Genomic DNA, 26902 nt, shown 5'->3' on the forward strand with positions numbered 1-26902 from the left:
TTTGTAGTATTTTAACAGCCAAAATCTACACATGCCCTACTTTCATATTTCTTACTGCTGTTGTTGAATCCTTCCTCTGTCCCTTAATAAGATAGGTTTATTTTCTGTTAATATTTTAGAGCTTATGGTAGAATACAAATGACTGCAATTATGTTATTTTGATATCTTAATCACATTTAGGTTATATGTTGAATAATTACAGGAATTGCAAAGTCTTGATGAAGACGCCAACTAATGGATGGCATGAACCATGTTTCCCATCCTCAACAAAACTTTTTAGGTCCTACAAGCAGAAATTATGGTTCAGCAAGTCGAATTATCACATCTTCAGCAGAACATGCTCTTCAAGAAGGTGCAGCACTGGATGGACGAATTTCTGTATCCAGAAGATTCTTCTGTCTTTTTACAGTATTTGACCTGCTCTTTATATTTTTAATGTGGATGATATCAGCATTGGTAAGTTGCTGTAATGTAAAAACTGAAGGGCACATATGGTGGGCATTCATTTTGATGAAACATTTCATATGCAGTAGACTCTTGATTATCCAGGTTGCAGATTAACCAGTGTCTCTATGTCCCATGGAAGCCTGTCAGATAACAAAAAAAGAAATATGTAGAATCCATTACAGGTGTTGTTTTGCAGGGTTTCTGTAGATGAAACCCTTGAATTTTTCAGAAACCACATCCTCCTTTTCTACCTGCCTACTAGCTCACTCTGGTTTTACTACTGTGCAGTTAATTTCACTGTTCTCAGAGATTTCTAATTTGCATCCATCATGCTAAAACATTAAAGGGTTGTTCTTTCTGTTGAGCAAAAATTTCAGCTAATCAATTTTAAAAAAAATTCTGTTTATATTTTTGTCACATTTATTGCAGATTTTCTGGGGTTTCAATTATTTGGAGAAATTTCCTTCCCATCTAACTCTATATAATCAAGGGTCTACTGTTATTTAGAAAAACTAAAGGGGTATTAACATAGGTTTTTTTTCAATAATTGTTATTGTAGCAACCAACTTGGGTTAATATAATATTGCATAAAGTATATAAATTTTACAAGAATCCTTCTTCATAGATTATAATATATAGGATGTACAGAAACATTTAGTTTAAATTGTACATTCTAGCTATAATTTAATCTCACATGGAGGTCAGATTTATTTGATAACTTGAAGTTATCAGTGCTATTGAAATTCCTTCTCCAATTAACAGGAATACACTGCACCTAGATTGTGCTTATATCAACTACTCCTTTATTAGTGCAGATGGTTGTGAGGTGAGTTACAATAATCCATAGTTCACAGAGATTGGTTAAATGACATGCTGCAACACTAAACGTTTCAGACAGAAGTGTTAAAAAATATTGCACCAAAGTTCCATCCACACAAGATATACATTATGCAAGAATTATCAGAACATTACAAAATGAATTGCGTACAATTCTATAGACAGTTTTATGGAACAAATGTGCATATATGTAAATACCCAAATAATATCTGATGCCTAAGAAATACAACATAAAATTTCAGAAGATATAAAATGACTTTCTGCATATACAATAAAACTCCCTACCTAAAATGACCACCTGACAAAAATCAGTCATTTGGGAAGGTGGTTGTCTTAGGGAGGCTTTGCTATGGGAATTACAAAAATTAGGGTTAAATAATACAGAAATTTTTTTTAATATATGCAGTACATAAGGAGTCAGTTAAATGTTTTCAATAATTACTATTTATGCAACTGCACGTAAAACATTAAAAAGTGATTGGTACTTTTTATATTAAAGAGCAATTTAAGGATGTTGATTAAAATAATCTTTTAAAGTCATCTGTTTGAACGCTTTTGCCTTAATTTCTTTTTTAAAATTCTTCTATTTGAAATAATAAATGTAACAAAGATTTTAATCCATTAACAGTTGTTAAACTTTCACTCAATGGTATTACTATTTCACTTGTCTGATTAACACTATGCTTGTCCTCTGTCATCTGGTTCCATATCTTGGCAGCCAAAAAGTTTTTCTTCCCAATTTTCAAAATTTTCATCGCATGTCTGTACATAATTTTCAGAAGTTATATTTATTTGAAAATTTACCATTTCTCCAGCTGCATTAATTCCTTTTCAAGGGATAATATCTCTTGTATGTCATTTTCCATATTTCCCATATTAATTCCATAATTTTAAAACATTTTTAATAGTATCTTTCAAAACTGCTTGCCACACCTGTTTGATATATTCAACATCATAAAGATTAATTTGCTTTATCAGTTCTAAATTTTCCACGGAGTCCATTTTCACCACTAATGTTGTCAAAATCTGTTCCCTATAACATAGCTTAAATTTTTGAATGACACCTTGGTCCTAAAGAGTAAAGGTTGTAGGGTATTTGAAGTATTGGGAGATATAAGTACCAACATTTGATAGTACGTTTTTTGGATGGCATGGTGCATTATCTAAGAAAAGTAACATTTTCCTATTTTCCCTTTACTTAATCTCATTAAAGTTTTCTAGCCACTGAGTGAAAATTTTACTACTCCAAGCATTTTTATTTGCATTCCATTTATCTCCAAATCTGAACATGTTTATTTTTATGAAGTAGCAAGGCTTCAGTGCATTGTTTATAATTGGTGGTCTTTCTTTTTCGCCTAGTGTGTTTGTGCACAACAAAATTGTCTCTGTTTTGATTTTTTTAAAATCATGCCATTTAGACCCTTTTAAAACCAATGATTTTGTGGGCATAAGATGATGAAGCACCATTTTCATCTACATTGAAAATGTTTGGTTCGTAGTTTTTGGTCAAGTCCATTAATCTCAAAATCCATTCCTGAATTGTGTCTGGATTATTTGATGCATTTTTAGTAGACAGATTTGAACACAAAATGTTGTTTCTATTATAAAACTTTTCAAGCCACCCCACCTGTTAGTAGCTGTAAAATTATCAGTGCGTAGTACTTCAGCAAAACTTTTTGCTTTCTCTTTTAACATTGGTCCACTTGAAAAAGCACCATCAAACCACAAATCAATCAAATTGATCTCCTACTGAATATTTTATTGGTGTTTTCGAACCATTTCTTCTTTATTGCCTTATTTTTCAAAGTGGCCTGAATCTGAGTCTTGCGGCAGTGGTATTTTTCAGCCAGTCTTCTGTGAGACATTCCTCGTGTTCACTTTCTTGTTTGCTTGATATCTTTGTTTGCTAACTGGTGTTAGCCAAAACTGACCCAAGGTAAGTTAGTAAATTGCAGCAAATTAACATAAGCACTGGGAGGTTGTCTCTCACTTGTAAACTGCAGTGTGATACTGATTTTTTTTTTTTTTATATATATATTTTTTATTTATTCATTACTATTACTGATGCTAACCTAGGGCTTAGCCAAAACTGACAAGTGAGTTACAGAAGGGTACTTACAGATTGTAGCATAAACAACAGGAGGTCTTGTCCCATACTTACAACCTGTAGCATGACTTTTTTTTTTTGTTTATGCAACTGAAATTACAGTAAAAATGTTTCACTTCCTTTAGTCCAATACTGTAGACTTATTCTGAAATTAATGCCTGGAAAGATGAGATGTGAATAATGAGAAGTACAGTTATTATCCTCGTCAATAGTTGGTTATTTTTTCACAACATTTCTGTTCGTGTTGCAATTTACAAGACCATCCTCCCCCCACTGCTTACAGCATAATTTATATGTGCCCTTAGTGTACAATGTGGCCTTAGTAACAATAAGATAATCAATAGTTAATAACTTCCTAACCCCTTATACTTGGAAATATCCCTCAAATTATTCCTTTTCAAAACCAACCTTTTCATTATTCAGTTGTGAGAATAGTGGTCACAAAGAGAGGATGTTAAGTATTTGATGGTCAGCTTAGAGAGGATAATTAGTGTGAATATTGTATCTTTTAAACCCTTCCACCAAATTTTGGACACCTATAGAGGTGGTTGTTTTAAGGAGGTGGTTACTACTAGAGGTTTAATGTATACTGTATGTAGTTGTGATTTTTAAATTTCACTGTACGAAACATGGTATAATCAGACATTTTCAAACAAATAAGCATGAAGTAAAGGTGCAGTGTAGAAATAAATGCAAAAATAGATGTGGCATTCTGTGACAATGATCTTGTCATACATGCTGAATGTTTATTTCCATCATTTATCATAAAACATCTTCCTCTGAGTTGTACTTATTAGCATTAGTAGAGGCATGTGATGCAAGAAAGCATCAGCCAAAAAAAAAAAAACTTAATTTTTCACTCATCCATTTGCTCCAAAAGTTTGTCCAGTTCTTCCTTGAATTTATTTAAACTATCAATTCCACAGTGACAGATGGAAATTTGATTCAGCAATCAACCACCCTCTGGCTAAAGACAAATTTCTGCACATCTATTCTACGACTGTCTTTCCTCAATTTGAATTTATGCCTCCTCAAGTGTGTAATCTGAGAAAGAATCCCATCAGCATTCAGCTTGCTCAAGGCCTTATACACCTGAATCAGATCACCTTGCAAGTGCCTAGTTTCCAGATGCTGCAATTTGCAGAACTTAAGCCTTTCTTGTTAAGAGCAACCCTTTGTTTCCCCCACCAATCACATTGCCCTTCTCCGTACTCATTCCAGCAGCTCTACATTCTTCCTAAAATGAGACTTCTAGACCTATATATGCAGTACTCAAGGTGTGCCTGACCATTGCCTTATACAAAGGGATAATCATTTCCTTATCCCTATGAGCAAAATTCCTGTATATCATTGACAAGACCCCATGAGCAACTCTGGCAGTCTGTCTGACTGCACAATTACGCCCAGGTTTTTTTCATTCTCCACTACCCTCAGTGTAGTATTACTGCTACCCATATGCAGTACTTTGCATTTGTCAATGTTAAACTTCAGTTTCCACCTCTCAGCCCATCTGCCCAACTTTTCTAGATCCTGTTGCAGTAGCGGTATGTTGTTCAGAAATATGTTCCTAATAGTAAAATAACAAAAAAATACAGTTGTGGAAGAACAGTTGTAACAGTAGTTAATGTTAGTGAAATTTTACAGAGGAGGAAAGAAGCGGTAGGAAGCCACAAGCTTTTCTGTACTGGCTTAAAAAAAAAAAAAAAAAAAAAAAAGGTAGATAATAAAATACAAATTATTTACTTCCTTCTTTGCACAGGTGACTAATCCAGGGACTTTTGAATTTATTCAAAACTGTCAGCCTCAAATACCCGCGAAGGCAACCTATTTCAGCAATCAGCGACTCACTGGCTAAAAGAAAACTGCCTATAATCCTCTTCCCCTGTAATTTGAATTTATGCCCCCTAGTTGTTAAATTCTTTATAACAGTGAAAATTTTGCCTTCATTCATTTTACCAACTGTTCTCAGATCTGTATAAACTTCAATCAGTTCACTTCTGAGGTGCCTGGTTGCTAAGCTGTGTTGCCCACATAATCGAAATCTTTCCTTGTATGGTTGCCCATTTGCTGATCTCACCCAGGGACGAATTTGGCCATAAACACTAGTATGAGGCCTTTACAAGTTTTCCCCAGTAAGAATTTTTGACCCAGCCTACCTCTGATCTCAACATGCAAATCGCTTGTCTTTGGACTCTTTCTAGTAACTTAATGACTTTTTTTCAGATGAGGTCTCCATAGATGAACACAGTAATCAAAATGTGGTCTTACAATTGCCATATACAATGAGACTCTGACCTGCATATCTCTACTGGATAATGTTTGATAAATCATTGATAGGACACAATGGGCTTTCCTTGTTGTCTGTTTACATTGCTCGGAAAACTTCATATCTGTCCATATTACAACTCCCAGACCCTTTCTTCTTCTGCTGTTTTTAATTAAACTCCACCAAGTGTATAATTTATTTTGGGGTTGCTGTTCCCCAAGTGTAAGGTTACTCTTCTCCACCTGTACATTTTGCTGAATTAAAACACAGCTGCCACCTTTCTGATCATTCTTGCAGCTTGTTATAAGTCATCCTGAAGGAGTGCACCTTGGTACTGATCATTAACTATTCTACCAATCTTTAAGTTGTCTGCATATTTGAACATCAAATGAAAATCATTTATGAAAATCAGAAACAACAGTGGTTCAAGAACTGATCATTGGGGGACTCCATTTCTGACCTTACACCAACCTGAAGACTGTCCATTAATCACAACTCTCCGCCCTGCAGCCACCCAACAGCGCATCTTAGAATCTTACCAGTAATCCCAACATGTTCCAGCTTATACAGTAACCTCTCATGAGAGACCAAGTCAAATGCATTGCTAAATTTCAAATAAACTATGTTGAAATTGTTCCTAATTCCAGCTCATGAGTAACTGTGTCAAAATAGCCTGCTAAGTTAGTTAAACATCATTTTCCCTTAATTATTCAGAATGCCATATCTATCTAAATGTCCCTGGATTGCACTCTTAATCATTGCTTCTAAGATTTTCCTCTCCACTGAGGTCAGACTAACTGGTCTGTAGTTACCAACTGCCTTTATGTGTTAGTGAAAAGTTGACACTTTTTCAATCCAAAGTAATCTCACCAGAGTCCAAAGATGTCCTCATTATTAATTTCAATGGTTCTATATACTCCCTGGCAGCCTCCCTCAAAATTACTGGATATATATGCCATCAACTCCAGGAGCCTTACTTGCCTTTATGTTCAAAAGTTTTTCTAATAAACAGTCATTTCAAAATCACTAATTTCATATGACTCAGCCTCATTTGCATGGGCTGTTCTCGGTATTAAGGTTCTCTCTTCAGTAAAGACAAATGCAAAGTACCTGTTCAATTCATCTACAATGTTAGCTGGGTTGTCTAAGACTTTCCCACACTCAGTGTACAAGAGTCTGATCTGATTCACTATTTTCTTCTTGTATTCACATACATGAAAAATTCCTTGTCCCCATTCTTTGCTCCCTTAGCCAGCACTTTCTCATATGCAGCCTTTGACCTCTTTAACCCTATCTTTTTTCATGTATATGAATATAATGAAGAAGAAAGCTAATCAGATTGGACCCTTGTGCACTGGGTGTGGGGAAAGTCTTAATAAACCAGTTGATGTTGTGGTTGTATTGAATAGATACTTTGTGTCAGTCTTTACTGATGAAAGACCCTTCGTGCTGTGAAGAGGCTGAGCCATATGAACTTAGTGAAGTTGTATTTACTGATGCTTGTTTATTAGAAAAACTTTTGAGCATAAAGGCAAGTAAAGACTCCTGGAGTAGTTATTATTATTAGCCATATGGTGCAAGGAAGCCTAAGGCTTATGCTGCACCAGCCAAAAAAAATTTCTAAGTTACCCTGAGAGAGAGAGAGAGAGATGAGAGGAGAGAGAGAGATGAGAGAGAGAGAGAGAGAGAGAGAGAGAGAGAGAGAGAGAGAGAGAGAGAGAGAGAGAGAGAGAGAGAGAGAGAGACAGAGACAGACAGACAGACAGACAGAAGTAGAAGGGAATCATCAAGAAAGAGAATGATGATATCCAGCCTTGGACTGTGGGTGTGCCAAGCTTATACTCACCAGATATGTGCCCCTGGGTTAGTTGATGGCAAATACCCCATAGTTTTGAGGGAGAGCACGAGGGAATGTATTGAACCATCGAAATTAGTTATGGGGGCATCTTTGGACTTGGAGGAGATTAGCATTAGTAGAGGCACATGATGTAAGAAAGCAAGCTTATACAGCATCAGCCACAAAAAAAAAAAATTACTTTGGATTGGAGAAGTGCCAGCTTATTGCCATTACATAAAGGCAGTTCTAAGAGTGAAGTTGGTAACTATAGACCGGTTATGTTGATTTCAGTGGTAGAAAAAATCTTACAGGCAATGATTCAGATTTCAATCCAGGAACATTTAGATAGATATGGCATTCTGAATAACACACAACATGGTTTTGTTAATGGAAAATGATGTTTAACTAACTTACTAAGCTGTTTTGACAGTTACTCATGAGCTGGAATTAGGGAACAATTTTGACATAGTTTATTTTGACTTAGCAAAGCTTTGACTCAGTACCTCACATGTGCAAGTGGGTACTGTATAAGCTTGAACAGGTAACAGGATTGCTGGTAAGATTCTAAGGTGGATTGCAGGGTGTCTTGAGGGCAGAAGGCAGAGGGTTATGATTAATGAATTTTAATTCATTAATCATAAGTGGGGTCCCTCAAGGATTGGTTCTTGGACTACTGTTGTTTCTCATTTTCATAAATGACATTGACAAAGGGATGTAAGGTGTGATGTCAAAATTTGCAGATGACATAAAGAATGGTAGAGTAGTTAATGATCAGTGCCAAGTAGCACTCCTTCAGGATGACTTGAATGGACTTCAAAGATGGTCAGAGAAGTGGCAGTTATGTTTTAATGCTACAAAATGCAAGGTCTTACACTTGGGGAATAGCAACCCCCAAATGAATTATACACTTGTGGAATTGAATTAAAACAGTGGAGGAGGAAAGGATCTGGAAGTTGATATGGACATTTTCTGAGCAGTGTAAACAGGCAGCCAGGAAAGCCCCTGGTGTCCTAGTGATGATTTATCAAACGTTATCCTTAAGAGATAGAGGTCATGATCCCACTGTATAAAGAAATTGTAAGACTAAGTTTGAAATATCATGTTCAAGTTTGGAGACCTCATCTGAAAAAAGATGTTGAGCTTCTTGAAAGGATCCAAAGACTGGCAACTCGAATGGCGAGATTGGCAGAATTATGATGTACGAGGAAAGACACATAGTATGTGGCTACAGAGCTTGGAAATCAGGCACCTCAGAGTAACATGATTGAGGTTTATAAGGATATGAGTGGGATTAGTAAAATGAATGAAGGTGGAATTCTCACTGTTATAAAGAATTCCAGAACTAGTGGTCATAAATTCAAATTATAGGGGTTAGATTAGATTATAGGAAGTTTTCTTTTAGCCAGCATGTCATTGATTGCTGGAACAAGTTGCCCTCGCAGTAGTTGAAGCTGACAGTTTGAATAAATTCAAAGGTCAACTGGATAGTTATGTGTGAGGAGGGAAGTGTATAATTTGTATTTTGTTATCTAATTTTGGTTTGTTTGTTTTCTTTTGGCCAGTGCAGCAAAAGCTTGCAACTTCTTTGCACAATATGGCAAATACTATTACTATCTGTGGTACTATTACAAATCAACTTGTAGCTGTTGTAGGCTTTAGTACTTTTTATTGCTCTGCATTCATCCAATTCAGCATCCTCCTCCTGCAATATTTTCTTAATGGTATGTAGATTGCTGTAATCAAAGTGGTTCCACACAGTATCCCATTTAGGAAACCTTTTGTAATAAAAAAACAAATCATAAAATTCAAAGTAGTCTGCTCTCAGTGCCAATATTGGAAGGTGACATTTCAGGGTACAACACTGGGCATCTTCTGAACAACCTGAAGACATATGGGATTCCTTTAAAAAAAATGCCTTGCGAATAGACCAGTTAGTGTTAGTAATGCACCTGTTAACGTAGATGTAAAATGTGGAGTAGCAAGGCTATTTAAAGAACAGGTGCATTACTAACCTTTGAATCCCATTAACGTGTGGACTGAAAAGTGGAGTGCATGCCTTCTGTGAAAGTGGATGAATATTTGACAGACATGTACTGCTATCTAGAAAGAGGTACTAAAAGAGAAGATTTAAACAGTTTCAACTAATGCATGTCACCGAAGTAAAAAAAAATATGAAGCATTGGTGTACACATTGGCTATCTTTGGGTAAATGTTTAACTACTGACAGGACAGTAATGGTAAGAAAGGCCACATGAGAATTTTTCAGAGTTACCAAAGTGAAAAGTACAAGCAATTGGGTCATTCCATGTCAAGTGGCCTAGGGGTCCCTGCTCGACCATCTTCAATTTTTGTTGAAACTTGGTCTGATGTTTAAACAGGTTTAAAATGAAGCTGTGCAAAATTTCAGTTCAAAATATAGTATGCTTGAGACACCAGCACCTTTTTTGTGGAGGTCACTTGTGTTATGCAGAATAAATCACAAAAAATATTCAAAGTTTTAAGTATTACTGTTGCACAATGGTGAGAGGTAGTGCTCTGAAACTTGGTTTGTATACCTAGTTAACTTTTGGCAGAGAATGCAAAACTTTTGGTGTCCAGGCTCAGAAACCTTTACATTTTTTACAATGCTATCTAAAACTGGCACCAAAAATTTGTCGCAACAAATTTAAACTCTTATACTTGTTTTCTGACTTTGATATTTTCCTTCAAAGATTGACTCAAAATTTGAAAGTGAAATTTAAGGGGCAAATATCTTAATGTGGGACACCTTCAATTCTCTCGTTTTTGACACCACTGAAAAGAGCAGAGTTTCGGCTACAAGGATCATGGTTTATCTGTTTTGTGTCTTTGCACTTAAGGTCTTAAAATTAAGCCTAAACATCAAGTAGTTTTATGCGCTGTATTGTTATTTTGTGAGATCTTTTTTCTTGCAGAACACTTCTTTAATCCTGCCTAATGTTTAGAATAATCTAGAAATGGAGTATATTCTTGAATTCAAAAAAAAAAAAAAAAAAAAAAAATGCTGATGAACATTTTAGAACTCTGGAATATTCCAGAATCATAGAAAAAAAAGTATAAATAGTTGATATTTGAACCATGCTGTTATTAATGTGTTTTATCTTCATGATGAACAGTTTGTTTTTGTTCCTCTATTTTTTATTGTTTGACTGTAATAAAGTTAAGTTTTCATTGCTTGCAGAAACGTCTACTTATTAGTCAGCATGAATGCCATGGAATCAGAAGATTGTGCTGGAGATAAGCCAGACTCGTGCACCATCAGTCATATGGATAATTATATATGTCATGTGCTATCCTATACATGCAAAACAGGGTTAAAATTATTTTAAAAATCTGAATTTGAAGAACAACAGCTGATAGGTCAACGTTGTGGATTAAAACCGGGTGAAGAAGACACGATTTGTCTACATCATGAAGCTTTGCTTCTGTCAAAATTTGAATTTTTGCAGCATTCACATTGCAGTCCTTTCCAGAAGAAAAATCTTATAGTGAAAAAAAGTTTACAACCAATTGATTTCTCAATGGCAGACTACCTGAGAGACCTAACAAAGGTAGAGATAAAACCAGGCCAGAAGCTGTGTCAACTTCATCTGGATCAGACCATAATGACAAAATTCATGTGACTGAAAGCTTGAACACAAGTTTGATGGCTATTGGTGTTTCTCCTGAAATTTCAGCAAATGGCTATGCCAAAAGGAAGGCAAGTCAAATATAAGATGCAATTGCTAGTAAAATTCATCTATTGGTGGCTTGGATCCAAATGACATCATGGAGCCAAGTGCAAGTCATCTGTGGAAATTGCTTAGATTACAATGAGCCGCTGAAACAATTGAAAGAAAAGTTGATGGTATCAAGTCATTCAGAAATACTGCAAATATTAACACTAGCTCCAGTTAGTTGGTCCATAAACAAAACAATGGAAGAGTTTTTAGTGTCTCAGAAAGAATGATCAAGAAAGCTAGAAAACGTAAAGCAGAAGAAGGAATCATGGCCATACCTGGAAAAAAGCAAGGAAAAAAGCTTTCTGAGCAAGTAAAGCAAAAGGTGATGAATTTTTTTGAAGATGATGAATTTACTTGGATATTCCCTGGAAAGAAAGATTACACTTCCATTAGAAATACAGATAGAATGCAAATCCAAAAGCGACTACTACTCAGCAACTTGAAGGAAATGTTTATAACTTATCGAGATAGAAATGGATCTGACATTGGATTTTCTAAATTTTGTGAACTTTGGCCTAAGTGGTGTGTCACAGTTGGTGCACCAGGAACACATTCTGTATGTGTATGCACAATCCATCAAAATGTCAAGTTAATGCTAGCAGCAAGTCCTGTTGAATGTGATTACAAGGTTCTCGTTGGTAAAACAGTCTGATTTGGAGTCAAAAGATTATATGTTTCATTGGTGTGGAAAATGTCCAGGAATAGATGAATTAAAGTTTATAGAGAATATTTTTGAAAACAATGAACCAGAAGATATTATTTAATTCAAGCAATGGATACACACTGACAGATATACTGGACACAAAGAAATTAACAACAGATTTTATTGAAGAGTTGAGTACAAAGATATTTAACCTTTCCTGTCATCACTACATAGCTAAATATCAAAGCTACCATTTTAATTCAACAAAGGAAAGCCTAATGACAAGAGAATTGGTCATCTTGATGGATTTTGCAGAAAATTATTCACTTTTTGTGCAAGATTCTGTTCAAGGGTTCCACTGAGAGAATAGCCAGGCTACATTGCATCCATTTTTCATTTATTACAAGGATGTTGAACTTTAGAATACAAGTTTCTGCATAATCAGTGACTGCCTTCGACATGACACAATTGCAGTGCATGTTTTTCTAACCAACTTAATTGAATATTTGAAGAGTTTCATGAGAGAAATCAGGCACATTTACTACTTCAGTGATGGTTCTGCAGCTCAATACAAGACTTTCAAGAATTTTATTAACTTGTGTCATCATCAGAATGATTTTGTTATCAATGCTGAATGGAATTTCTTTGGCACTAGCCATGGCATGTCACCATGTGATGGAATTGGTGGAACAATAAAACACTTGACAGCACGTGCAAGTCTCTAACACCCAATTGAAAACCAAATCCTGACACCAAGAAACATGTTTGAATTTTGTGACAAGCATGTGACTGGAATAAATTTCTGTTTTGTTTCTAAAGAGAAAATTGAGCAAGTAAGGCCATTTCAAGAGAAAAGATTCATAAATGGTCATACTATTGCTGGAACAAGAGAAAATCATTTCATTCCTATTGATGCAAGACAAATTTGTGTTTGCAGAGTATCAAATGACACACCATCATCATTTGTAGCTCATGTAGATCAGACTAGTGAAACCAATATTCAATATGTGCCAATTGTTAATTTACAACCTTGCCAATACACTGCCTGTATTTATGACAATAATTGGTGGATTGGAAATATTTGTGAAATTTCATTTGAAGAACATGATGTATTGGCAGATTTCATGCATCCTCATGGAGCAGCTTGCTCATTTCACTGGCCTACTAGACAAGATGTCTGCTGGATTCCTGAACAACAAATTATTGCCAATCTTCCAGCTCCAAAAACAACAACAATGGGACGACAATATAGCTTGCCTGAAGTAGTAATATCAACCATCAATGAAAAATTCCAGTCCATTATGAAGCAGTGATTCAATATCTTTACACTCACTTGCTTATTTCAAATTGTATTGTGTTTTAGATAAATTTTGTTGCAGTTATAACTTCTTTCAAGCTTAGAAACCAATAGAACATCATCTTTATGCTTGGAATCCTAAATAATGACCACTTTTCAGGCTTGAGAACTTGCACTAAAGAAACCCATGCAATTTCTTTTCTTGCCATTTGCAACCCCATTGTAAAAAAATACAGATCTTTTTGTGCATTGGCAATATATCCTTAAACCAAAGGGCAGAGTAATTGCAGAAATTTTCACTCTTGTAAATGCAATAGTTCTGTCCTTATTGAGATGTGAAACTTCACAATCAAATAAGTATGCAAATATTATGTGGAAAATATAAAATGTTTAAGGCCATTTTTTTTAGGCCTTAAGTAGCAAGACACAAAACTGAAAAACTATGATTCTTGTTGCTTAAAACCTGCTCTTTCCAATGGTGGCAAAAACGAGAGAATTGAAGGTATCCCATATTAAGATATTTGCCCCTAAAGATAGGTCAAAATTTGACCTGTCTTTAGGGGCAAATCTATCTTTGAAGGAAAATATCTCAGCCAGCAAACAAGTATAAGAGCTCATATTTAGTTAGGCTAAATTCATGCAGATGTTAAATGGAATGCCCAAAGAAGAAGATACCAAAGGTTTTTATTTCAAAGTTATGACTTTCAAAAGTCTTGCTTAAATTTGTCGCAACAAATTTTTGGTGCCAGTTTTAGACCACATTGTAAAAAATGTGAAGGTTTTTGAGCCTGGACACCAAAATTTTTGCATTCTCTGCCAAAAGTAAACTAGGTATACCAAGTTTATTTTTGCATTCTATGCCAAAGGTAAACTAGGTATACCAAGTTTCAGAGCACTACCTCTCAATGTTGTGCAACAGTAACACTTTAAACTTTGAAAATTTTTTGTGATTTAACACAAGTGACCTCCGCAAAAAAGGTGCTGGTGCCTCAATTTTTGCACAGCTTCTTTGGAAACCTGTTTAAACATCTACACCAAGTTTCAACAAAATTGAAGATGGCCAAGCAGGAACCATCTTGAAAATTAGGCCACTTGACATGGAATCAACCAATTGCTAGTGAGTAGTACTGACTCATGTCCAGAAAAGAAACTTTGAAAAAAGACAAATTAATGAACTCCTGAAGAAAAAACTTCTGATTTGCAAACTTCTGGTGAAAGCAATCCTAAATAGACCAAGGAAACCAATATCTCTAAGCATATTATCCTCCTTCATATGTAAAGACTATTCACATTCCTCTCTTCTGACTTGAATACAGTAATTTGCTAAACAAGCAAATTGCTGCATTTAAACATTATGCCACTGTTTGAAAATCCAAACATAAATCTTCAATCCAGTGTACCTCGCATCCATTTACTGAGGTCATTACTCCTAGATATGTTGAAGAATGTGTATTGTGCAAATTTCTTATACCAATAGTACTTAAATCTTTATTCCCATTTTGGAAGTTGATTACCATGGCTGGCCACTCTAGAAAGATGATTTTTCTTTAACAACCTATTGCCAAGGTTGTTGGCAATAGGTTGAAAATATAAGAGAATCTAAAACAAGAGGAGATTCTGTCCTTTATAGCTGAATGTGACTACATAGTGCACAAGATTCCATTGAAAAGTTATGTTGTTATAAATGCCAAGGTAGCAAAATTTCATCAGTTGATAGTGCATCATTTTCAGTTTGAAATTTTTTGTGGACAAGCTTCGAGTAGTCTCAGTATCATTGAAGATCAAGAAACAAATGAAGCAATTTAAGTTTTCGGTATCAGTTTCAGTGTGAGAACTTACCAGTGCTGATATGAAAGAAAAAAAGAATTGCTGTATAGTAGTTCTTTGTTGGTATACTGACTGATAGAGAAGTACACAAAAGCTTGAAATATAATTTGGCAAGATTGTATCTTACCTATAACTATCCAACCATCTAAATTGTTCTGTTCAACTTTATACCTTTCTTTTGAACAATCATTAACTAAATGTAAATCCAGTATGTTAGGATACTGGATATTATTTGAATGCATACATACCTTTAAGAAAATATTGGAGGAGGATGCTGAAATGGATGACTGCAGAGCTGGCTGGTCAAATAGAGCAGAAAAAAGATAGCATGGGATAATTAGAGAGTGATGGAAAGTACTGAAGCCTACAACAGGTACAATTTGATTTGTAATAGTACCAAAAGCAAAGTCAGGAAGGCCAAGACTTGCATATAAGAAAGAATTGGCTAAGAGAAAAAAGAATAGGGACAGGTAATTTTTCATATATGTGAATACAACAAAGACAAAAGCTAATCATATCAGACCCTTGTGCATTGGCCGTGGGAAAGTCTTAGATAACACAGCTGATGTTATGGATGAATTGAACAGGTACTTTGCATCGGTTTTTAATGACAAAAATCCCTTCTTCCTGAGAAGAGATATGCGATTGAGACTGAGCCATATGAAATTTGTGAATTGTCGTTAATTACAGATGATTGTTTATTAGAAAACCTTTTGAACATAAGGGCAAGTAAGGTTCCTGGAGTTGATGGCATATACCCTGTAGTTTTGAGGAAATGTATTGAACCATTGAGGTTAATTATGAGGGCATCTTTGGACTCGGGATTCCCTTGGATTGGAAAAGTGCCAGTACATGAAAGCAGTTCTAAGTGTGAAGTCGGCAACTACAAACTAGTTAGTCTGACTTCCATAATAGGAAAAATCTTGGAAGTAATGATTAAGAGACTGCAATCCAAGGACATTTAGATAGATATGGCATTCTGAAGGACACATAACATGGCTTTGTTAAGGGAAAATAATGTTTAACTAACTTAGACTACTTTGACACAGTTACTCATGAGCTGGAATTATGGAACAATTTTGACAGTTTATTTGGATTATGGCAAAGCATTTGACTAGGTTACTCATGAGAGGTTACTATATACTCTTGAATAGGTTGGGATTGCTGCATATAAACCTCACCATTCTAAGATGGATTGCTGGGTGGCTGCCGGGCAGAAAGGGCAGAAGGTTGTGATTAATGAATATTCTTCAGATTGGTGTAAAGTAAGGAGTGAGGGTCCCTCGAGGATCGTTCCTTGGACCACTGTTGTTTCTCATTTTCATAAATGACATCAGTGAAGGGATAGAAGGCGTGATGTCAAAATTTGCAGATGATGTAAAGATTGGCAGAGTCGTTAATGATCAGTGCCAAGCAGCACTCCTTCAGGTTGATGTGAACAGGCTGCAAGAATGGTCAGAAAAGTGGCAGCTGTGTTTTAATGCAGCAAAATACAAGGTCTTACACTTGGGAATGGCAACCCACAAATAAATTATACACTTGGTGGGGTTGAATTAAAACAGTGGAGGAGGAAAGGGATCTGGAAGTTGATATGGGCAGCTATGAAGTTTTTTGAAAAAGTGTAAACAGGTAGGCAGGAAAGCCCATGGTGTCCTATCAATGATTTATTGAACATTATTCTGTAGAGATAGGGAGGTCATAATCCCACTATACAAGGCAATTGTAAGACTACATTTGGAATACTGTGTTCAAGTATGGAGACCTCATCTGAACAAAGATATTGAGCTTCTTGAAATAATCCAAACTGGCAACTCAAATGGTGAGATCAGCAGAAGCATGACCGTACGAGGAAAGACTCCAAGTATGTGGGCTACAGGCTTGGCACCTCAGAAGTGACGTGATTGTGGTTTATAAGGCTCCAAGAGGTATTAGTGAAACGAATGAAGGTGGAATTCTCACTGTTATAAAGAATTCCAGAACTATGAGTTATAAATTTAAATTATAGGGGTTGAGGTTTAGATTAGATTGTAGGAAGTTTCCTTTTAGCCAGCAAGTTGTTGATTGCTAGAACAAGTTGCCCTTTCAGGTAGTTGAGGCTGACAGTTTGAATAAATTCAGAAGTCAACTGGATAGTTACCCATGTGAAGAGGGAAGCATATAATTTGTATTTTCTTATCTACTTGGTGGATTTTTTTTTTTGGTCAGTGCAGCAAAAAAGAGCCTGTGGTTTGAATACTATTATTCATGCATTTCTATTCCTAAAGCCTATCTAAAAATCTTTGTCTCTATATAAAAGCACTTGGATTAATCCCCACTTAAATCCCTTTCTTTTATTGATTTAAGGTATTTGTACAGACCAGTATATCTTTTAAATTGGTATCTGTAGCCACTCACTATTTTCAACCATGTTAGAGCACATGGCAACTAGTCAACAACCTTTCACTTTTCAACTTCAAATTCACTAAACTGGCATTTTTTTTCTTTTTATTCACCTCTTCTCTATTTAACTAGAATACATTACCTGAAAATTGCAATCTTCAGAAATTGACATTTAATTTTGATAAGGTCTTGCACTCTTTTTCACCCTCTGCACATTTGCAAGTGACTTCCATAACAACTGAGTGCCTACACTGTCCATTTATAAAAGGGAGAAAGAGTTAATTTCCATCACAGATTTGAGCAATTCTCTGTACTACTCCCCTCTCCCATTTGGAACTCAAGATAGCTGGTTGTAGATGGAGGGGGACAAGTTCTCTCGCCTACCTACAAAAAGCATAGAATGCATACAATTTAAATACAACTTTTATTATATAGTGACATATAGAGCTATGATTTACTTAGCACTTACCTTAGCTCAACCAAGGGAATAGTGATGACCACCCCTTAGCACTGTTTTATGAGTTGCAAAATCATCTTTTGGCATCAAATTTCAATTGTAAAATAGAGATTCGATGATAAATTTGGAAGGTATAAAGAAATCAAATGTCATCTCCATGCTCTGACCATTCACCACACTGCTAACCCAATGCAATCTATCAGAGAGCCCTCCTTAAGAGCAAAGATTGTTAATTGAAATATAACTGTATATTCTAATCTTTAGGTAGAACTTGCCATAATTTTTATTTCAGTGCAATTACATGATATATTTTATAAAGATTTGTTTCCTGTGATAGTTATGAAACTATGTAAGGGCTGCTCTAGTTATGCTCAGTCCCATAATGTTGACTCTGTAAGAGTCTTCATCTGTGATCTTATTGCATTTAATATTTAATATGCATATTTAAAATCATAAAGTTTTTTTCTGATAACTGGATATTTGAAATATACAGCACATGTTGGGATTTTATTGAAAATCAGTGCACCTTCCTTTACTGGCATTGTGACTAACATACCTCGGAATTTAAGTGGTAAGCAAGTTATAAATACTGAAACTTATCCATGCTGTTTAACTGAAGAGAAAGCAGTCAGGAATGCAATATTAGCATACTGTTCTCAAAGTGTTATGATTATTCTATAGAGTTTAGCTGTTTTCAGTCAAGATTCTTATAGTTGTAAAGGTGTATGAGCACTTGTGTGGATATCGTGAAAACCTAATTAGCCATGACTGGATTCCATAGATTTGCATTACTGAGGTTGTTTAAGTTTAGTTATTTTGATTCAAGTTGATGAATAATTTTCTTATAGTAATTCTTAATTTTCATTTCTTTTTTTCAGTTGAATTATGATTATACAATACAAACAGCATTTCAAAAAGAGGTATTTCAGTACAACATTAGGACTTCACTATTTGACATTGTGGTCTGTATTTTTTTATAATTAAGTTTTCTGTAAATATCTTATTAATACTTATTTAATACTTTTTATAATTTAATCTTTAAAATATTTAAATTATTCATAAAATATTCATAATTGCTATAATAATTGAAAATATTCATGAACTGTTCTATCAGCAGGAAACTGCTAGTTTGAGGACATACATAGACTAATATTTTAATGGCAGCTGCAAACAGAGATGAAATTTATTCTTGTACTGTTTCTATTGGGATATGTAGCAGCCTGAAAACAAGTATGGAGTATTATGAGACCTGCTGAAGATCCTTATGGAACAAGCAAAAATATGGACTATATCATGGTTACTAAGAACAAAAACAGGCACATGTATACTTGCTTGTACCCTAATGATAGGGCTTAGGGTTTTTTTAGCTAAAATCGTTCACATACTAATGATAGGAATATAAATAAGATTTGATGAAGTTGAAGTATTGGTTAAGTCATCAAATGCAGACATCATGTGGATATCAGGAACACAGTGTCACTCAGACGTAGGGGATGCAGAATTTGAATATGATGAGTACAATGTGTACAGAAGGACATATTAGCATAGGTATTAACAGCTCCCAAGTGTGCACTCATAACCATAAGTCTATGTCTATAGAAGGATGTGTTCACTGGCCAATGTGCATGTTTTATGGGCTGAAAAACACAGAATAACTCATGGGTAGGCTTATACCCTCTGTCTGAGATTGGCTGACTATGGCCTCGCATGAAGAGGATTTTAGCAGTTCCTCCAGTTGTTGATGGGAATTGTACTGTGACCTCTCTAAACTAGACAGACAGTGACTAGGCTGCCACACAGGGCATTGCAGAAAGGATATATATACATGTGTGTAATTCTGTTATAGCTATTCCTAAAGATTCCCTAAGATATATTAGGGGATAGAAATTGCAATTTTATGCTATTGGAAAGGTTAGTGTCAGGGGATGATAGAGGAGGCATTTCTTTATTGTGGAAGGATTGAGAAAGTGTTAGAGTGGGCACCACACTCTGAATATGCTGTTTGACAGTGTCACGTGGCTTGTTTAACATTCACTGCTATGCAGGTATAAGCAGTGTAATATTGCTTGCTGTATGCCATCCAGATTGCCAGGTCAAGTTCATTTACACTGTTGAGGCTGTGCCATGCTCAAGAAAGACTCTAACACCCAGAGCTCAAACAATGCATGTGTCCTGTCCAACCCTGACCACATCTCAAGTGGCCTATGAGCAAAGGAGGAAATATTAATAGGAAGAGAGGGCTATATGTTGTTACTTATTTTTTTTTTTTTTTTTAGTTTGGGTGAACAGGTACTTCCTAGTAAGTTTTTTTTTTTTTTTTTTTTAATATATCCAGTTGATAATGCAAGTAAAATGCAAGTTGATAATCATAATGCAAGTAACAAAACTTTGGTCGGGATGGGAGAAGGACTTCGATATAAGGTTAGTGTAGGATACTGGTTTAGGCTGTTTTTGTGTAGTCGAGGTGACACTAGAATCCCACCTCTTGTAGTAAGATCTTAGTAGATGTTGAAATGGCATTTTCATAATCCCACCCTATGGAAGGGTGTCAGCCAGGCTTACTGGATGGTTTGCTTATGCTAACTTTGTCAAATTATGTTGCACCTATGGCAACCCTAAGGGGTTTGCCATGAAATTGTCATGTAAGTAGGCAAGGATAGTGCTGAATGGAGTAGGGCAGCAAGTGCTGCATCTGTGCACTGCACCAGTAAGTATATGGTCCTAATTAACAGAAGCTGCAACCTGAGATGGCAGTCACCCTAGTAGCAAACCCAGAAAGGTGACCATCAGGAGAAGGGGGAGAACAGATAGCAGTGGCACTGAGCAGTGTAAGTATGTGGCTATGCTAGTTGAAGTAGGAAACAAGTCTCAGCTGGGGTAGGGCTGCTTGGGTGGAGGACAAATATGGAGGGGTAGAATTTACCAGAGAAGGGATGAGTTAGAACATGGAATGGACATTAATCATAATGCAAGTAACAAAACTTTGGAGAATTCGGGATAGAATGGTATAAATGGGTGGGCAGCAACCTGTGAAGGGATGAATTCATTAGAAAGATGGGATTTACTAGTTTGAATCAGTTGGGTGATATTATGGTAGCTTGAGTGTTATTTTGATTGTTCTGGTTGCTCCCATTGTTGGGCTTGTTGTTTTGTCTTTCTTTTTGAATACATCATTGACAAGTTTTTGAAATGCATTGCATGCCTCTTTTGTTTCAATAAGTTTTTCTTTTTGGTTATGCCACCTTTACTCTGTTTTCCAGCATTTGTTAAGCTTTCTTTTGGCTTTTTGATATCAGTGGTTAGATTTAGCTCATTGCCAAGATACAGACAGGACATAGGAGGAGGGAGAGTTATGTTCTTGTGCAACTCACCTGTCTATCCTCTGTAATATTTTGCCTGATTCTTCCTTAAATTTATTCAAACTACTCACCTCCATAACTGATATTTTGTTCCAGCAATCACTCTGGCTGAAAACAAATTTTTACACATGAATCTTGCAACCACCCTTTTTTCACAGTTTCAGTTTGTCCCCTGTATGCGTGTTGTCCAAGAAAGAGTAAGGATGCCATCAGCATTTAGTTTGCTCAATCCAATTAAAGCTTCAATCATTTCAATCATTTCTCTATGCTGGTGCCTTGTTTTTGAGCACTGCATTTGTATGACTGATGTCTTTCATGGTAAGAGTGTTCTCTGTACCTGTTCCGAGAGATCCCCACCCTTCTTAAAATGTGACTTCCAGACCTTTATTTAAGTACTCTAGTTGTGGCATAACCATTGCTTTATACAACAGTATAACTGCCTCCTCATCACTGCTGGCAAAATTCTTGTATAGGGGGTCTGCCATATCTGAATATTCATTATCCAAGTCCCTGCAGCTATGAGGATTTGAAAATTAAATTAAAGAAAGCACTTGAATATCTTTGTAAGAACAACCCTCTGCATGATCATGCAGCAAAAGTTAAGCACAAAGTTAGACATAACTAAATGCTGTGACACAATTTTATCTGAAAAAATACAGCAAAAAAAAAAACACAGCTCTGGATTCATTCTTTATTCGTAAAACTGAAAAATAGTAACTTCAATAAACTTTAATTTCCATTTACCATTAAGAATATCTAATAAAATAATTGGCTCATTTTTAGTTCCTTCAATCCATTTATGTACAAGTACATAAATGAATGGACCAAATTTTGTATCCATAAATGGATACAAAATTTTGATCCCTGTTTTAAGTGGAATTTTCTGGAGCGAATTATTCTCGAGTAATGAGGACCCCCTGCATATTATTGCCAAAACTCCTGAGCTGTTCTAGCAGCCTGTCTGCACTGGTCAGAAAATGTCATGGTTGACTGCACAATTATCCCTAGATCTTTTTAATTCTTTGAGTGTGGCACCACCTAATTGGTATGTTGTGGGATTACCGCTGCCCACATGCAGTATGTTGCATTTATCAACATTAAACCTTAATTACCACTTCTCAGCCCACCTGCCTAATATATTTAGGCCTTATTGAAATAGTATGCCTTGATTCTTGTCATTAACAACCCTGCCAACCTTTATATCATCTGCAGCTTAGATAATAAGCTTGAAATGTCTTCATCGGCATTGTTAATAAATATTTTAAACAATAAAGGACAATCACTGAACCTGATTCCATTGATAATCAGTCCACAAATAGTAGTGGCCATTAATGACTACCTTCTGTCACTCAACCATCACTCTACTTGTAGCAGTAACTTGAACCTAATGCCACACTGCTGTAATTGGTACAGCCGTGTTTAATGTGGAACATCATGAAAAGCTTTTCTAAAATTTAAGTGTATGATGTCAGAATTATTTTTTGCGTCCTGTTCCTTTGTTACTGTATCATAATAGACCTTGTCTTGGTCAGACAAGATCTCCCCTTAACAAAGCTATGCTGTTATTTCCATATAACTCATTTCTTGTTGAGATGATCTTGCAGTATTTCTTTTAACTGCTTATGCCATTATTTTCTTGGAAACAGAAGTCAAGCTTACAATTCTGTAATTACTCACTTTGCCTTTGATTCCCCCCCCCCCTTTGTGAATAGGAGAGAAATTTCCTCATCTCTTATCTGTTGGAACCTACCCTAAATCCAAAGATATTTTCATAATTATGGCCAAAGGAGCACTTATTCTTTTGCTGCTTCTTTTATATAATGGCATAAATCCAACAGAAGAGAAGGGATTTTGCCTTTAAGTCAAAATCCCTCCTTATGCATTGTTTACTCATAGCCTCAACAATTTCTCTTGGTATCTTATTCTCAGTTATCACAAGCATTTAGCTCCCAGTTATAACTTGGTGTACTTCTGGTATTCCCATCCCTAAAAACTTCTTCATAGGTAAATGTAGATGCAATATATTTATTCACTTTGTGAGAAATCTGAACAAGACCATCAGTAGTTATGCCATTCATATCTAGTTGCCCATTGATGAAGACGAAGATGAAGACTTCTCATAGTCTGCCTTAACTTGAAAACTTCCTTAGTGGCTTGATTGTAGACTGGTTTGTATTTACTGTAGTTGTGTATCCCCCCCTGATAATTTGTAATCATCCCATGCATTTTTCTTCTTTGCCATTAGTCTCATCAGTTCATCTGACATCCATTTAGGTCTAAACCTTGAACAGTATCTTTTTGGTATAAAAAGCTTAGTAGCATTCTATGATTACCTCCTTGAATGCTTCCTATTTAGAATTTGCAGTTGGCACTGTCGTCAGTTTGTTCCACTGAAAGTAATTTAAAAACTGTAAGGTTACAGTTTTTAAATTTTAAATGACAATGTAGTAGTGTCAAGGATAGAGAGAAGGGATTTTGCCTTTGTAAGGTAAAATCCCTTCTCTCTATCCTTGACAGTAGTTACATTTTTAAGTAGATCCCTCATCAGTATATTATGATAACTGACACTTAGTGTTCCTTTATCTGGAGGTCCTTAGTCACTGCTGATAATCAGATCAAGAGTATTGCTTTTCTCCTTGTTGCCTCTCTCTTGTTATTTAGAAAGCAGTTATCCAGTAAATCCAGATATTTTATACTACTGTGAGTGGCCAACCCACAAGTTCCAGTCAATATCTAGAAAGTTAATTTCCATTATAAGATGTTCTGATTTACTGGCAAACAATATTTAGATTCTATTTGTTTGAATTTTTGTTTATCAAACAATGTAATTTGGCCTGTAACACACTATTACTATTTTTTTTTTTTTTTTTTTTTTTACAGTGTGTATGCAGGAATCACATGGTATCTAAGGCATGTATCTGATTGGGATGAGTGGCCAGTGTAACATTTATTCCATTTTGGTTTGACAAGCTCTAAGAAAACAAAATGAGAGCAGGTGTGTAATACGCCAAATGACTGCGATGAGTACAATTAATAACTGTACAGATAAACAGAATGGGCCACTAATAGAATGTCTTATAATGGGAATTTTAACTTTCCAGATATTGACTGGAACTTGTTTGTTGGTCACTTGCACAGCAGCAGAGCATTTTCTAGATAGCATTAGCATTGGGCACCTCCGTAGCCAGGTGGGAAGGAGCAGCAGTGTGTAGCACACGCTTCTTGATTAGACCGAGGTTCAAGCCCGTCACCACCAAATACGGAGGATGCGGAAAGGTCAGGGAATGACCACTGCATATTCCCAGAGCAATATGGCCTTAGCTACTAATGCTCCTAAAAACCAAATAACAAACAAAACAAGCATTAGCATTAGTAGAGGCATATGATGCAAGAAAGCAAGCTTATGCAGCATCAGCCAAAAAAAAAAAAAAAAATCCACTCCCATTTCACCCCTTCATTCGTTCGAAATACCTGTCCAGTTGAGCCTTAAATTTATTTAGGCTATTAAATTCCACAACAAGGGATGGACGTCTGTTCCACCAACCAACTACCCGCTGGCTAGAGGCAAATTTCCACACATCTATCTTACACCTGGCTTTCCTCAATTTGAATTTATGCCCTCTCAGGTGATTATTCTGAGCAAGAGGAAGAATCCCATCAGCATTAAGCATGCTCAAACCATTCAAGGCTTTATACACCTCTATCAGATCACCTCGCCGGTGCCTAGTCTCCAGACACTGTAATTTACAAAACTTAAGACTTTCTTCATAAGAGCAACCTTTTGTTCCATTCACTAATCTTGTTGCCCTTCTCTGTACTCGTTCAAGAAGCTCCACATCCATCTTGAAATGAGGCCTCCAGACCTGTATACAGTACTCAAGGTGTGGCCTGACCATTGCCTTATACAAGGGAATAATCACCTCCTTATCCCTGCTAGAAAAATTCCTGTATATCATTGACAAGACACCATGAGCTACTCTTGCAGCCCGTCTTCACTGCTCAGAAAAATTCATATCTGCCTGCACAATTACCCCCAGGTCCTTTTCATTCTCTACCACTGTCAATGTAGTACCACAGAGTTTATACGTTGCTCTGGGGTTAAACTTCATTTGCCACCTCTCAGCCCATCTGCTCAACCTTTCCAGATCCTGTTGCAGCAGCGTAGTGTCCTTGACAACCCTGCCAACCTTCGTATTGTCTGCAAACCTGGACATTAAGCTTGATATACCATCATCAATATCATTTATAAATACAGAAAACAATGGACCCAACACTGAACCCTGAGGGACTCCGCTAATAACATTAGTCCATGATCAGCAGTGTCCATTGATTAACACTCTGTCTTCTCCCCCTCAACCATCCCTTTGTCCATAGCAGCAATTTGCCTCCAATGCCACACTGCTCCAATTTGTGCAGCAGCCTTCCATGTGCAACAGTATCAAAAGCCTTTCTAAGATCCAAATATATATCAAAGTTATTCCCTACATCCAGTTCTTTTGTGACTGCATCATAGTATCCAAGCAAATTTGTCAGGCAAGGCTTTGCCTTAACAAAACCATGCTGTGTCCGAGCTATAACTGAAGTCTTGTCTAGATGATCCTGCAGTGCTTCTTTAATCAGTGCCTCCATTAATTTTCCTGAAAGAGAAGTTAAACTCACAGGTCTATAATTACTTGTGTCAGCCTTTGATCCTCCTTTGTGAATTGGGGTCACATTTGCACATCTGCAGTCTATGGATACCTCCCCTGAATCCAAAGAAGCTCTCATAATTATGGCTTAAGGTTTGCTTACTTCCTTTGCAGCCTCGTTTAATATAACTGGATAGATCGCATCCACCGCTGGCGCCTTTTTTATGTTTATCCTCAACAATTTCTCCTCCACTTTACTCTCAGTTATAATAAAATCATCTAGCTCACTGCCAGAGTTTACTTCACCTCTGGCATTCCCCTTCCTTAATAACTCATGTGTGAATGTAGATGCAAAATACTCGTTTAGTTTGTTAGCCACCTGAGCAAGATCATCAACAGTTGAACCATCAATATCCAGTGGACCAATCTGATTCATCACTTTCCTTCTAGAGTTTACATAGGTAAAGAACTCTTTGCTGTTTTTCTTTGCATCCTTTGCCAAAGATTTCTCATAATCTGCCTTTGTCTGCCTAATCTCCTTTCACTTGGTTACAGACCAGCTTATATCTATCATAAGCTTCCATGTCACCCATTAATTTATATGTATCCCATGCATTTTTCTTCTCTGCCATATGTCTCATTAGTTCATCTGACATCCATTTAGGCCTAAACCTTGAACAATATTTCTTAGTTGGTATGTAAAGCCTAGTAGCTTCCAAGATAAGTTCTTTTGAATGCTTCCCATTTTGAATTTGCTGTTGGTAACATCATCAGTTGGTCCCACTGTACAGAATTTAAATACTGTCTCAGACCATTGTAGCCGCCTTTATGAAAACAAAAACCGTTCCCTTTACTCCTGATGGTAGTTGCCTCTGAATAAATCCCACTTCAGCACACTGTGATCACTGCTACCTAGTGGTTCCTTTGCCTGCAGATTCTTAATGCATGAAGAATCACTGCTGATAATCAGATCAAGAGTATTACTCCCTCTAGTTACCTCCCGAACATGTTTATGTAGAAAACAATCATCCAATAAATCCACAAAAGCCTTGCTAGTGTGTGAGTGACCAACCCACAA

At 36.2% G+C, this 26902-nt stretch overlaps 1 protein-coding gene across 1 annotated transcript in view; it reads left to right on the forward strand.

Moving 5' to 3' along the window:
* LOC150075183 (stAR-related lipid transfer protein 3-like) overlaps window positions 1–26902 on the forward strand; it is a 179416-nt gene that overhangs the window by 39207 nt on the left and 113307 nt on the right. The window contains exons 2-3 of the mRNA XM_090388230.1: window positions 203–456; window positions 18716–18799. Of these exons, the coding sequence (XP_090244356.1) occupies window positions 235–456; window positions 18716–18799 (306 nt within the window). The 5' untranslated portion in view covers window positions 203–234. The remainder of the gene's footprint in view (window positions 1–202; window positions 457–18715; window positions 18800–26902) is intronic.

The sequence above is a fragment of the Mastigoproctus giganteus genome, chromosome 14, assembly GCF_048544385.1.
Source record: "Mastigoproctus giganteus isolate SK-2022 chromosome 14, ASM4854438v1, whole genome shotgun sequence".
Classification (NCBI taxonomy): Eukaryota; Metazoa; Arthropoda; class Arachnida; order Uropygi; family Thelyphonidae; genus Mastigoproctus; species Mastigoproctus giganteus.